Source organism: Mycteria americana, chromosome 4 (assembly GCF_035582795.1).
Source record: "Mycteria americana isolate JAX WOST 10 ecotype Jacksonville Zoo and Gardens chromosome 4, USCA_MyAme_1.0, whole genome shotgun sequence".
NCBI lineage: Eukaryota > Metazoa > Chordata > Aves > Ciconiiformes > Ciconiidae > Mycteria > Mycteria americana.
Genome location: NC_134368.1, coordinates 25,699,394 through 25,713,257, shown reverse-complemented (window position 1 = coordinate 25,713,257; position 13,864 = coordinate 25,699,394). Strand labels below are relative to the sequence as shown.

Sequence of the window (13,864 nt, the reverse complement as noted above, 5' to 3'; positions counted from 1 at the left end):
AGGTTTGAATAACTGGAGACTCCACAACCTCTCTAGGCAATTTGTCAGTGTTCAACCACTCTCACAGTAAAAAAGGGTTGTTTTCTTATGTTCAGACAGAATTTCTTGTTTCCTAATTATTATAACTGATGCTTTGAATTAGTATTTTGCCAATATTTACACGAAGTATTCTCAGCTTTCATTAGGGTTCCTCTGCAGTTCTGGCTTAGCAGTTTCCTTTGGCATTGTGCTGATTTAGCTTCATGCGCTCATCTCGAAGCTTTAGAAACTACTCTTCTGTAGGCCTTGTACATCCTCTTTGATTCACAGAATCTCATGTTGAAGCTTTTTCAGGAAAATACTCTTACATTACCTTGTCCTCAGAGCTACCTTTCTGGTTACCATTAACATCACCAGAGGACTCTGTGAGCTTCAAGCACATGTGCTCAAATTTCTACATGAGAAATTGTACGTGATCTGCTAATGAAAGTTCATTATAGACCTTTTACAGAAAGAGGTTTTAACGTTTTATTTGAAATATTCAGTTAATGTTGTTTTTTTCTTCCCTTCTCTTCCCAGTCATGTTTTTCACTCAGAATGAAGCTGCACACTTCGGAGTTCTGCCCAAAACTGACCTGTTTCAGTAGAGCTAAAGCACAGACTATTATTGAAGCCAGATCTGTTTATTTGTAGATTGTGTTTTTGGAACATTCAGAATGTCAAGCCATTTCCTTTTGGATAACACATGTTGTTATTGTAGGTTAAGCAATGATTTTCTCCTAAATTATTAATATAAATTTTGAAACACTTGTTTGCAAATTAGGGTAATTTTATTTTATTTCAGAAACTTTTGTTGGGACTCCTGAAAGCATGCTTATGTGGAATTTTGAAATTGTGAATCAAGTCAATGTGTGTGTCTTGTTTGATAATATTTTCTATTCTTAGAAGATAATTGTATCGATACATAGTATGGAGGGAAGGTGCATGAAAATTATGTAGAGACGTTTTGGTTCTGTTCACTCAATATTGTGCAGCACTTACAAAATATTAACATAATTTTAAGCACCATAGTGTTTTCCCCCTTCTCCCACAAGGGGAAGGCATGGTGATGTGCAGTAGATAGCTTTTTCCAAGAGAGTTTTACATACAAAAGAATGTTGTGTATTTATGAAACTGCACACCAAAAATAAGGATTATTCTGTTCTTCAGCATGCAGATATATGGCCACCTGCTGGAAAAGCAAGAAAACAGTCTATAACTAAAAGTCCAAAAATTGGAGGCTTACCACTAATTCCCATTCAACAGGAGAAGAACACTTGTAAAATCAGGAGTACAGAAGTAAGTGGGGTTTAAACTTGGTGTAGAACTTCTAACCACAATGCTGTGTTTTTAAATAGTCCAGTAATAATGAACTCTCTAGAGCTGGATAAATATAAAATGTAGATGCTCATATTATCAATGTGCTTTTCATTGTTTTGTCATTCAAGGAACAGTTAGGACAATTTAATGTAAAAAAACATTGTGACCTAAACTTGTATCACCTCTTTGGCTGTTCAGTAAATCAATAGTGGATTTTCATTTGTGTTCAGGGTTTTTTTGAGCAATGATTGTTCATTAAAAGTGAATAGGACTTTTACCTGGAAATATAATGCACATTATTACAGTGCACTTTATTACAGTTTTATTTTAATAAGTCCTTGAAACTGTCCTGCATGCATATTCTACCATATCTTTTTGTCTGTCTAAAATAACTGGACTGTTTAAGTTATCTGCTGTGTGAATGTAATGGAAAAGCTCAGATGGAACTAACTGTGATACATTTAAGTTGTAATATTATTAGTCTCAAAGAAGAACAAGAGGGTTTAGTGACAACTCTTTGCAGAGACTGAGCTGTGTCACTACATTACATGCATTAGTGATATGTCTCAACCTTATCATATTAGCTTGAGACGAATTTCTGGTATCCACACAGAGATACTGATGCCTGTGGGGAGGACTTATTTGTCTTACTTCCAGCTGAGAAGAAACAGTGGTAGTGGAGGCGCTGTTCTGCTTGGGAAAAATAGTGGTAACTAATCTGAATGCAGCAAAGAATAAGTGTTGAAACAAAACAGCTTGGTCCTTTGACTGTATGCAGTATTATTTCTTGCATGTTTTAGAAGATTTTGAAGAGAGGTAGATAATGCGGTATGTGTTATCACCACTTACAGAGACAGATTGGTGAAGCTGACTCAGTTCCATAGCAAACCAAAAGCAAAGGTAGAAGTAGTGCTTTATCTAAAAGGCAACTCCATCTTTCTTTTTTTACGCTTTCTTCAGGCATTTCTGCTCTACCTTACCAAATGAGTATAATACAGTGTGAATGCAATTATGGTTTTCCTATTTTGTTTAATTTGTCCTTTTGTTTTAACCTTCTCTCAGAAAGTATTTTTGCAATTCTTTGATAAGTTCCTTCTAATGCTTGCATTTTTAAACTTTTTGATGAAAGTAAATCATAGGTCTTGTAATTCAAAAAGCTTCATAACCCTTAGGTATGTCTCTTACCTGTCCTTTATGCAGGTACAGTTGAGATCTCCAATACGTTCTTTGAGCTGGCTACAAATTCAGACATTCTAGGATAAAGGTTTTATTGGATTTTGAGCTTCATGATTTAAAATCCTTAATACCTTATAGTACTAGAATTATTTTTTTATTGTTGATAATGTGCTTCATTAGGAAGGACTCTAATGTTTTGTACACTGCAACTTAGAGGAAGTCTGCGTTTAAACTTAAAAGTAGAAGATCACTGTCTTCATTATTTATGCCATGACTAGATCTAGCGAAGTTTCATGCAAAGGGCATTTGCATACTTTAGGAAGATTAACACAAAATTGTGTAATGGAAAATAAAAAGTAACACTTTTTTTACATGGAAAGCCAGAACTGGAATGAACAGTAAAAAGTGGTGGAAAGTAAGTATATGATATGGTTTATTAAGGAGAAACATTGTACAGCAGTGTAGTCAGTAAAGCAATAGATATCCACTTGGAGACCACGCCTTCAGTCTTTCTGTGGATTTGTAGTACGCTTCCAACAAGCAAAACTATCTCCATTTTAAATCATTAGAAAGTAATAACATGAGCAAGCATTTTTTGAAAGATGCTAGCTTATGAAAAATGGAGGTCTGTTTACAGATCAATGCGTAAACTTGTAGTAGAAATGTGATCAAAGTTATCTTCATATAGGCAGGAAAGAGACTGTAAATTTTCCAAATGGTGAAAAAAGTGACATCTTTGTGATGTGATGATAAGTGGGGAAAAAGTAAAAAACAAAACCTCAAAGATACCTAGAAACCAACAAGTTTAATATTAATGTTCTGTGCTAAAATGTCTATATTGAATGTCTTATTTTTTCCCATTATTGGAAGTAATTTTATTGTGTGCTAACAAAATAAATATATAATACAGAAAGTTTGAAAACAGTGTAAAGTTAAGAATCCTTCTAATAACAAATAGAACCAAAAGATTTCCATTACTTCTACACCGCTTGTTGCATACATGGATAGTGCATTTAAAATATGCATATTTCTCATATAGGATCATTTAACTGAAATAGAAATACATTGCTGTATATCTGTAAGTCTGTAATTTATTTCATATTTATTTCAGACTTACATGCAGTAAGTCTGTAATTTTATTTCAAAATACAGGAAGATTGAGGAGCGAGGAAAAACTTTCTCTCTCTTTCAAGCCATGGTCAAATACCATACTGACTTATAATAGGTTATACCTGTGTAGCGTTTTGAAAGGAACAGTATGTCACGGGGATAATGGAGGTTGCAAACAGGTAGAGTTGCTCCATGTTTTTTTGCTGGTGATGTGCACAAAAAGGAAAAATGTAGTTAGATGTACATATTACTATCAATTTATTCACCAATTACTTGATTAAGGGACTGAAATTTAGAGGCAAACAGCTGCTTCTAACATGAAATTGTTGCTTATTACATTAGGGGTTATTGGGAGAAAAGTATGGAGTCCAGAGGTGCAATTTATAGCATGTGACTAACAGTGGGCAGTGGATCAAATACTAAGAAATAATATTATTAAGAAATTTGATGTGGCAGTTTTGTTCACACATCATTTTGATATGTTATTTATAAGGGAGACTGTTTACAACTGTAACTGTTAGTGTTCTAATTTGAACAACAGAATTTGGCTCCATCAATTGAATATTCTTACAATGCAAATGTCTGGGAATTAGGATTCCTGTATATACTGAATCTACTTTAAAAGTTCAAAATGTTGAGTAGTAGTCTGTGTTAAGGAGCTACATGCCAATATACAAGACTGTTTCAGATAAGTAGGCAACCTTTAAATTTGAGTTCTGTATTTGATCTGTTCCTACTTTCATTATATTAAGGGCTCCTGCTATACCCAGATTAGCAGAACTATACTGATTTCAGAAGTGTGGTCAGTATTTTTCTTCTCAAAAGATGCAAAATTGAAACATGAGGTAAAAAATTCTGTGAATGGAAGATTGTTGCTCCTGACTGAATTTTACAACTAATCTTTGTTTGCTGGATAACAGTGAATAGCTTGGAGTGCGTTACTGTTTTCTGAAAGGTACTGCATGACAATTTACATTTCACATATTGCGTGTATGTTATCACAGATAGTTTTTTCAAATATTTGGCAGAATAGAACTCCATGCATTCATGAGTCGTTGGGACAGTTCCTCAATTGCCTTGAGCTTTTTTTCACTGAATATAGCTGAACACGTTAAATATTAGGGTGCTTCTTACTGGCTTAGGTGGTAGCAGGAGATTTTAAACTGATGGCAGTAGAATTTAAGAGTTGTCAGGAAAGCTAAAATCTGCTTCGTAGCATGCACCAGTGGTAACCTGTGTAGCAGTATGAACTCTTGTGTGCGTTGTTGTTCTGGGACTGATACTTTTTTTTGCATATCATGGCCACTGGTGCTTCGTTATTAATTGGTAGTTTTCATTCTGGGTGAATGCAAATAGAAATACCAGCCTCCTTAATGCTAGAAGTGGTATCAATAGAATAACCCCTTTATCTGCTCTTTTAAAAATTGTGATTTGTATCATCCAAATGTTTGTTTCTTTTACTATTGAACAGATGCTAGCTCAGGTGAAATTTCAAGGTACTGCACAAATTTAGGCTTTGTTTTATAGCGTAGCTCTCTTCAATGTAAGCTCATTTAATATTTGCTATTTTTCTTCCTACGCAGCAACTAATTTGCTGCATCAACGCTCATTTTTTGCAATGGGTTTATGTTTGCTGTCCTCATGAAGAAAGAAATATCACTTTAAAACATATAGGGCAAATAAGGAATGGTAGAGGAATTTATTGTACTCTGTCTGCTCAGTTGATGTGGAAGTAGGCAGATCATTCCTTTTGTGGAAGAGCCTTACAGTTCTCGAAGAAAATGAGATCTTGGAATTCTTCTTTCATGTGTGACATCTTTGTTGACTACTAGAAGATACTCAAACCTGAGGGAGACTTTGGTCCTTTTTGTAACTTTCCTGTGTGGCACTTGTTCAGTTTGGCTGGATTTTTATGGAGTTATTCATCCATAGCATATGAGCAAGCTGTCTCATGGAATCTTGATACTTTAGGAGCAAATCTTCCCGTTGTTCTCAGTTACTCTGTTTTGCTTCGTATGGTGGAGTGGTTCTGGAGCATGTGAACTTGGATTGCTTTCAGATGAAACTGAAGTTGAAGATATTCTGCAGGAGCATATCTAATGCACTGCAGCCAAAAATAGGCCTTCTGCCAGTAGGAGAAAGCTAAAGCTAGTCTGAAGTTTATTTAAAAAAAAAAAAAAAAAGTCAACAGCCCTGAAAGAGGGTTAGTGTGGAAGTCAGGTTCTCAGTACTTTTCTTTCACTGTACAGGTGTGCTCCTAATGGGCCACACTAGTTGTGAGTTTAGATACAGCATTTGATTTACCTTTCATTTCCTACAGCTTAAGGACTTGAAAACAGCCCACCAATATGGAACGGTTGCATTGCCATCAGCTTGTTCTTTTAGCTGAGTTCCCAGTATGTTACTTAAAATCGCTAGCCAAAATTTGAAAAAGCAGGCAGTCTTTATAATTTATCAGGTAGTACTGAACAGCTGCTGAAAATGTTTATATGATCATGTAAAATTATCTTTTGTACATTCATGTAGCTCAGTCATTAAGTTATCAAAATTGCAAGTTATCAACATTCTCAGTTGTATATGTTCGATTTAAGAATTCTGAGTTTTTAAGAGTATATGGATCTGCTGTAAAACATTAAAATTTAGTCTACTGTGGTAGAATGAAAAATCAAATTGTGAATATATGCAAATGAATGCCTTCATTGTCATGGTGCATTTAATTGAAAGATTTATGTAATTTTCAGAAGTATCACTAATTGAGAAAATGCGCTCACTAAAAATGCTTACTCAATGATAATAGCACAAATTGTGGGAATTCGAAACTATTAACCGTGCTGTCTCAGCTCTTGAGTAAAATTGATTTTTCTTTTAAACTGTTATGTGAAACTAACGAGCAAAAATTGAAATCTAAATATTATTGAATATTGTGTTAATGTGAATGATCTTATTTCTCTTTGCTTGTTTGCTCAGAATATAGAACTGCAATCTGGAAAACAAAAATTTGGTGAGCATCATGAAAATTACTCTCTGGAAGAAAGAAAAAACTTGAAAGAAAAAGCATCTATTGTGGCACAATGTTTGGAACGGAAGGAGGAGAAAGCGCGAAATCATGCAAAAACACAACACAGCTTGATCTCTGTTGAGGATGTAGGTGCAGGGATGACTGACCTACACCAAAGACCACATAAGGCACTGAAGAAAAATAAGAACAAAACAAACAAAACTACTTTGGAATTAGATAACAAATTGCCATCAAATGTGATTCAGGAACTAAATACAGTGCTGCAGAAGAACAGAGCACTTCATGATGAAACCTCCAGCTGATTTCCTGAATCTGAAGTTATTTTTATATATATATATATTTTTATATATATATATCTATATATATCTGTGTGTGTGTGTATTTTCTGGGCAAAAGTAGTCTTTTTTGATGTGTGTAGTTTGTACAGTGCAGAGGAAATATAATTTGTTTATATGCAGCTGTTGATTTTGTATATGTGTATGCCACATATTATAATTTAAGATTGAACTGAGAGAACCGATTATGTAAAACTCCTGAAATTTGCAAGTTTTCCTGTTCAGTGCAATGACACCATGGTTTTTTCTATTATATTTTGTTGCCGATTTTGTTTGATATAATAATTCTAAGCACTATGAAAAGCTTTTGCTCTGTGTATATTCTGTACCATCTTGTAAGTACTGGAGAGATATTTTTGGAAGGAAGACAAGTTATACACTGAAATTCATACTGTTGGCCTGCAATATTTTTATTTGTCTAACACTAGAAAAATGAGAAACATCTGCTTTGAAAAGTGATTTTTGCATGTAATTTTTTTTTTTACTTAAGAATAAAATTAGTATCTGTTTCCATAGATTTGTCCTCTGACAGAGCAGCATGTGAAAGAATCAAAAGGGAGAGGGATGTAGTAGATAAGACAACATATTAGTTCTTGTATCTCAAAACTGTGCCTATGTGGTATACATCTGATCATGACATGTAAGCAATGAGAGAGAATGCTGAGGATGACAAAAAGAAGTCTTCAAAGCAACGCCTAATTTAAAAGCGTATATGAATTGGAAAAGTAGCATAATCTCTTTCTGCTCAACAGGCTGAAGTAATTTTATAAACAGACCTTGGTTAGCTCAGGGTGACAAAGGCAGACTTTTTTATCAGTTTGGATAGAGCTTGCTTGGTGCTGACAAAGTCGCTGGCATCTGATGAATATTTAATAGTCACATGAGAAATGAATTTCCTTAAGAAAAAACGGTCCCCACACAAACATATCTATCAGAAGGGCAGTAACTCACTCAGTTAAGAAGTGCCAGCTACTAAATGGGTGAGAAGATTAACCCCTGCCTTTACCATGAGGACAAAGCTGAAGAGTGTGCTGTTTGCAGGGACTAGGAAATGCTTCTGCTACTGCTCTTCTGAGTGTGAGGAGAGGTCCCAAGGTTGAGACGACAGCCTCAGTTACTCATTTCTGAGTATGTAGGTAGCAGTTCCTAAGACACATGAGGTACTATCCTGCAGCTACTTCGGTTTTTAAGCCCTGAGTTCCATAAATTTAAAAAACAGTGTCTGGCTTCAAAACAAAACCTATGTGAGCAATGCATTTTTTTTTGTTTTCTTCAGTTGTTTTGCGGATCTCACCTTCACTTATCCTACGGGATTGCCTCCTTCCTCTTTCATGGCATATCCCAGTTTTTACTTTGTCCCATAGCAGCTGGATGGGCAAAAGGCACCACTGTGCTGAGGCTGCTTCCAGGGGTGGCAGATGCTGTCTGGTTAAGCAGCAGGACCAACAGAGCAGAGAGCTAATGAGCTCACACTGCACCTTTGCTGCAGGGGAGGCATTAATAACAGCATCTGCTTTATTTTGCTGCTGTCCCTTTTGTGCTCTGATTAGCCACTCTGCCACACATTTTCATCAGCCTTTTAAGAACTTACTGAAGCCTTCAGTGTTCCTCAAGTTTGATTGGAATTGACCAGACCTCTTAGGGTAGAAGAGAGAATTTTAAACTATTTCTTGTTTATTGAAAATTGTTTTAAATAGTCTCTTAATTCCTTAAAATTTCAGAGGAAAAATTCAATTTAATCAGCGTCAATGACATTTGATTTTTATTAACGGATAGTTTTGAGGATGCTTTATGTTGCTACTGAATTTCTTCCCATACAGAAGCCGTATGCTCACTTATCCCCTCTTCTATTTTTGGTAGTCACAGGTGCCGTAACATCTCTCACATCATTTACTTCTATTCTTGATTGCATTGAGCAGCTTAATTGGAAAAATGATTTGTTTGATTGAAGAAATTAGACAAATGACTCAAATAATGTATCTGGCAACTCTCCTAGGAAGTACAGGGAAAATGAGATCAAACCCAAATGTTTTATAGTGTGTGTATTTATTCTTCTGGAATGTAGCACTGACAAAGCAACTTTAGTCTTTCAGACTTTGCACTTACCATATTTGACCAGTTGTTAAATCTGAAATGAGTTTGTAGATTTTAATTTTCCCAGTGCACTATTGACTGTTTTGCTACCTTTAGTTTGTAATTGAGCCTCTTCTAATCATTGAGGCCCTGGCTCAAGAAAGCATATAAGCCTGAACTTAAATTGTATTGACTAAAGCCAGTGCTTAATGTTAATAAGCACATTCTTAAATGCTGATTTGAATCGGGGCCTAATGGCATCAGAAGAAATTGCTTTACTTTCTGTGTGAGGCTGGACCTGAATGTACTGTTTACAGTTGTACTTTTATTTGTAAATGTTTTTCAGTATTGAGTTATGGTTGCTGTATTGTTTATCTTTTTATTGGGTTCTTAAAAATGGCATTCACCTCTGCTGAAAGCCTCATGCATCATTTAAGCCCCTACACTAATGGAATAAATGGAGCAATGGAAGGGTTTTGTGCATTGAAGTGAATATATCCGTGAAGAAAATGTTTTGTGCATTTTTATTGGATCTAAGGACTAGAGAAACATTTGTTCTATTTCAAAAGTGTATCACAGATAAAGTATCTGTATGGCTGCTGTTAAAGGTCCCTAAAAATCAAGAAGAAAACATGTTTACTAAAATATGTTTAAATTGGGGTTTGTATGTGTATATACACAAACACTCACACTGTGTATGTGTATGTGTGCACAGTTATGTGCACATCCACAGAGGCACACTGCACGGTGACAGTGTTAACCCAAAGAAAGTTTATTTGGGAAAGTAGAAATTAAATTTGCAATGAATTATTTCATATAGGTATCAAAGTTTCGGACCAGTTACCTGACATATCATTGTTGCACTACACATTTCAGACTCATGTAAGACCTGCAGAGGAAATGTGTTTTGTTGCAATACCTTAATGGCTGCTGATCTTTTATTGTTCCTGTGCCATGTTGTGGAATGGTAAGGGAAGTGTCATTTTCAGAGAATAAATGGTAATTATTTGAATAAATGCTATTTCTCTAAAATAGGTGATGGATTTTTTTCAGAAAAAATTTAAATCAATACAAATGTTTAAAAAAAAAAGATTTCTGTATGTCTTTCCATATGAAAGCTATTGAATAGGCTGGTAAGTGTTTACTTTCTGATCTGCAAAATGAAGTTAAATGAGACACAGGTATTTTATGTATGGGCTTATAAGAGTGGGAAGACTAGGATTAAAATCTCAGTAAATCTCAGGTTCATCATTACCTTGTTAGACTTCTGCAACCATCATAGGTGTAAAGCTGACTTGTAAGCATGATTTATACTAATTGTTTTAACATAATGCCTGTTTTCTGTTTGTGTGGGTTTTTTCACATTTATTAGGATGGTGGAGGGAAACAACACAGAACCCGAAGAAAAATACAAGCTGGAATCTGTTTGTTTTCTTTTTTCCTTTAGTTGAGCTGAATATTGGCTACTATTTTGGAATTTTTCTTTGAAACAGGTCTTTTTCCAAGATGTTATTTTGGGCTATGAGTTCAAAAGAGCAGTTTGACTAATAGGTTTTGTGTCTCAGCAGAGGCTGCTTTAGTGTAGGGTCAATTTGACCAGCTGAGATCTACAAGAGTGTGTTCGTGCAGAGCTTACCTTTACTGTGTGACTCGGGTTGAGACACAATTTCTGCATTATAAGGCTTTGCAAATGTTATCCAAGAATCTGTCCAGAGGGGGAAGGATATCCCGAAAGAGTCTTTAATTAACAGGGTGGGCTTGGCCATATCGTTGATTTTTGTTTCTTCATTGTGAGGAGCTCTGGGCTGCTGTGCCTAAAGCGAGTTGTGAGGATGCCACTGGCTCTGCCTGCCAGAGGCACCCCAGGGGTGCCTTCCACTGTCACGTGTGGGCGTAATTTTGGACTGCTCCGCAGATACAGGTTTATCAGAGAGTAAGAGTTACAGGGATTTTATCTCACTGCTATGATTCTTCTTTCCCCTGATACAGTGCTGGGACAGTTTGCGTTCCTGTGAGTGCTGCCAGGTTGCCACCAGCTCCACATCTCAAGTTTCAGATTAAGGAGTCAGGAAAAAACTTGCATGCTGTGCTGGGGGGGTGGTGGTGCCTGCAGGAGTCAGGAGGTAAGGGGTATGTGTCTCACTGGCTGAGACACTTCGTTATGTGCCTACCCTGTCATATCACTTTTCTGATTTTTAAATCCTGTTTTGCAGTGAAAGGTGTTTCAGTGGGAGCAAATCAGTTATCAAACTGTTGCTGGCATCTGAATTAGAACAACTTCAGTTGTGCCTGAGTCCAAATGGAAATGGAATTAAAAAAAAAAAATAGTACCGACTCAAGTCCTTGTGAGCATAGCATGCTCTAAAAAGTACATTTGATTTGGCAAATTGCAGTTTCAGTAGGTTACATTAGGAAACCTGAAGTATGTATGTGTGGGGTAGAAACAGATTACCTTGATGGATGGATGGAATGTATTCCAAGTTGAATTGTTTGAAAAAATATATAGTAACTTGCAAAACAGAGCCTATTGCAGCAAGATTGACTGGGTAGATTCAGAATGCTTAGATATGGTCTGTACAGTATTCCTGCTTCTGACCCGCCAGAAATATTCCCTGCGCTGTCAAAAAAGAAGTATTTGCCAAACTCGGTGGTTTTTGAGGCTAGATTGTTCTGTCTAAGAAAGGCAGGAAGCCTTGCAAAGCTTTCCTCATGGGTCACACTAGATCTGGATGTTGTACTGCTTTACTTGCACCTCCACTGCAAATGGGATCCATCTACAGCTTGGTTAAGGGGAAAAACAGTCCTGCTGTTTTAGTTCTTCCAACTTAGCTTAACTGTAGCTTAACTGTCCAGTTATTGTCTTTGCTGAAATTTCTTTGAGAATATTCCTGTTATGCTTTGCTGCGCATGTTTTACTATAAAATCATGGCAATCTGTGATACCAAAGAGGAAGAAGGATGTGGATGTTAATGCCACAGTTGCAGTAGACAATTGCATCTTCCTACGTACCTATATACTTGCACCGCAGTTCAGGTTTTTGGGTTGCTTTAGTACTTGCTTAGCCTACTTGACCTTACTTGAGCCCTTCCTGCTTTTTGTTCTACACCCTATTCTGTGTCATAGACTCCAGAACATCCTAATCTGTAGGTTGTCTTTCATAGACACTCCCATTCCGCTCATTGGCTTGATGTATTTTCGCTCTGCTTTTCTAATTTATGACTCAAACTTTACCCATGCTTTCTGTTTAGACCCTGTGACATCTCTGAGTATTGACTTTGGCTTGTTTTGCAGATGGTATGTGCATTATGGTCAAGCCCATTATATCAAGCTTGCCTTAACCTTTATCTTAAATCCTGGTAGAGATCTTCTCAGTGTTTCCCTATAGAGAAAGGGGTCTCACTGAACTGGCCAAGAGAGACAGAGGTTTAGATGTTGACAAATAGGTGTTACAAAGTTCTGTAACCCGTTTCTATAAATGCTCATGAAGGTCTTCTACATATTTACATTTGTAGTTCTCAGCAAATCAGAAGGCAAACTAAAGCAAACGTACTCTGTTTGCCTTTATAAATTATTTTAGTTCAGTGCCTTAATGATCCTATAATATGTGTTGTGCCTGGTAATAAAGAATGCAATTTCTTGCAAATTATACCTTTGGCTACATAAACAGTAAAGCCTTTTCTTTCAAAACTTAATTAGCATTGGTTTGTCCAGTACTGCAGACTGCTTAAGAACTAATAGGTCTGAATAAATTGAGGTTTGCTGTACATATGAGTTTTATAACTTGTCATTTTCTCCCCTATCTATGTTTCCAATATGTTCCATTTAAAAGCTAATAATGTGTTTGTATTTGACTAGTTTTGCTTTATATGTCTATTTAAATTACAGCATGATTAAAATATAATTTCTTCCACTAGCCTTTAACCATTAGCCTTTAGTTTATTGTGTCTTAGTAGTTCACATTTGTGATTGGTGCGCAGCACTTAAGTTTGTTTTCAGTTTTGGGGTTTTTTTTTTCCCCTGCTGTTTACTCATTCATCTTATACATTGGAACTGTTCAAGCTCATTGGATGATAAATGTCATAAACTGCATATAACAATCCTAAGGTCTTCCCAGGCTATTATAGGTAGAACATTTTTCACATGAGGATCCTTACAGGCTTTCGTTCTAGGGGAAACCAGGTTTCATGGGAGATTACACAATTTCCCTATAGGAGAATATGTCTTGGAGTCTTGGTTAAATTCTTGAGTGAAAAACCAGTACATTTTATCCATATCCTGGAGATTGTTGGTTTAGTTTTCTTTCTGTCACTTTTTGATCTTGTATAGCACAGCTTAGACAGGTAAATGAGTTTTGAAAATGTTGGCATAGGATCTGTTCTAAGAACTAGTGTACAGACAAATAAATATGAAATATCTGTAAAATAGCAAGAAATCCCACCATTAGCTTAAAAAAGTTTATTTTTTACTCATTCAATAGCAAAATGGAAGTAAACTCAGATTTATTGTTTTTTCCTCCCAGCTTTTAAAGTTCTCACTAGCTTGAACTTTGTATGAATTTTCAATACTAGTAATTGAGTTTCATTTAGAAAGCTTATCTTCCAAGACTTAAATCTTGATAGACAGAGGTTACTAAATGTAAAATATTTTGAAAAGATCTTTTATAAAGGTTTGCTTTCCTACAAACTAGCTACATCATAGCAGCATTAACTTGTTTAGTTCTCTCTGAATAGTAGTTCTGGGATAAATACATATCCTGTGATGATTATTCATCTTTTTTAATGTCAGTCATGAAAAAAATTCAAAAGTTTCCCAT

General features: G+C 35.8%; 1 protein-coding gene across 6 annotated transcripts in view; it reads left to right on the top strand.

The window, feature by feature from the left end:
- The window catches only part of ARAP2 (ArfGAP with RhoGAP domain, ankyrin repeat and PH domain 2), a 402,708-nt gene extending 392,596 nt beyond the window's left edge, over nucleotides 1–10,112 (top strand). For 5 of the 6 annotated variants that reach the window (XM_075499897.1, XM_075499898.1, XM_075499899.1 and 2 more), the window contains 2 exons: nucleotides 1,189–1,317; nucleotides 6,592–10,112. In XM_075499897.1, coding sequence (XP_075356012.1) covers nucleotides 1,189–1,317; nucleotides 6,592–6,945 — 483 coding nt within the window. In that variant the 3' untranslated portion in view covers nucleotides 6,946–10,112. Of the gene's footprint in view, nucleotides 1–558; nucleotides 736–1,188; nucleotides 1,318–6,591 lie in introns of those variants that run through there. The other variant, XR_012775490.1, reaches the window with a different exon arrangement.
- The last annotated feature ends 3,752 nt before the right edge of the window (nucleotides 10,113–13,864 follow it).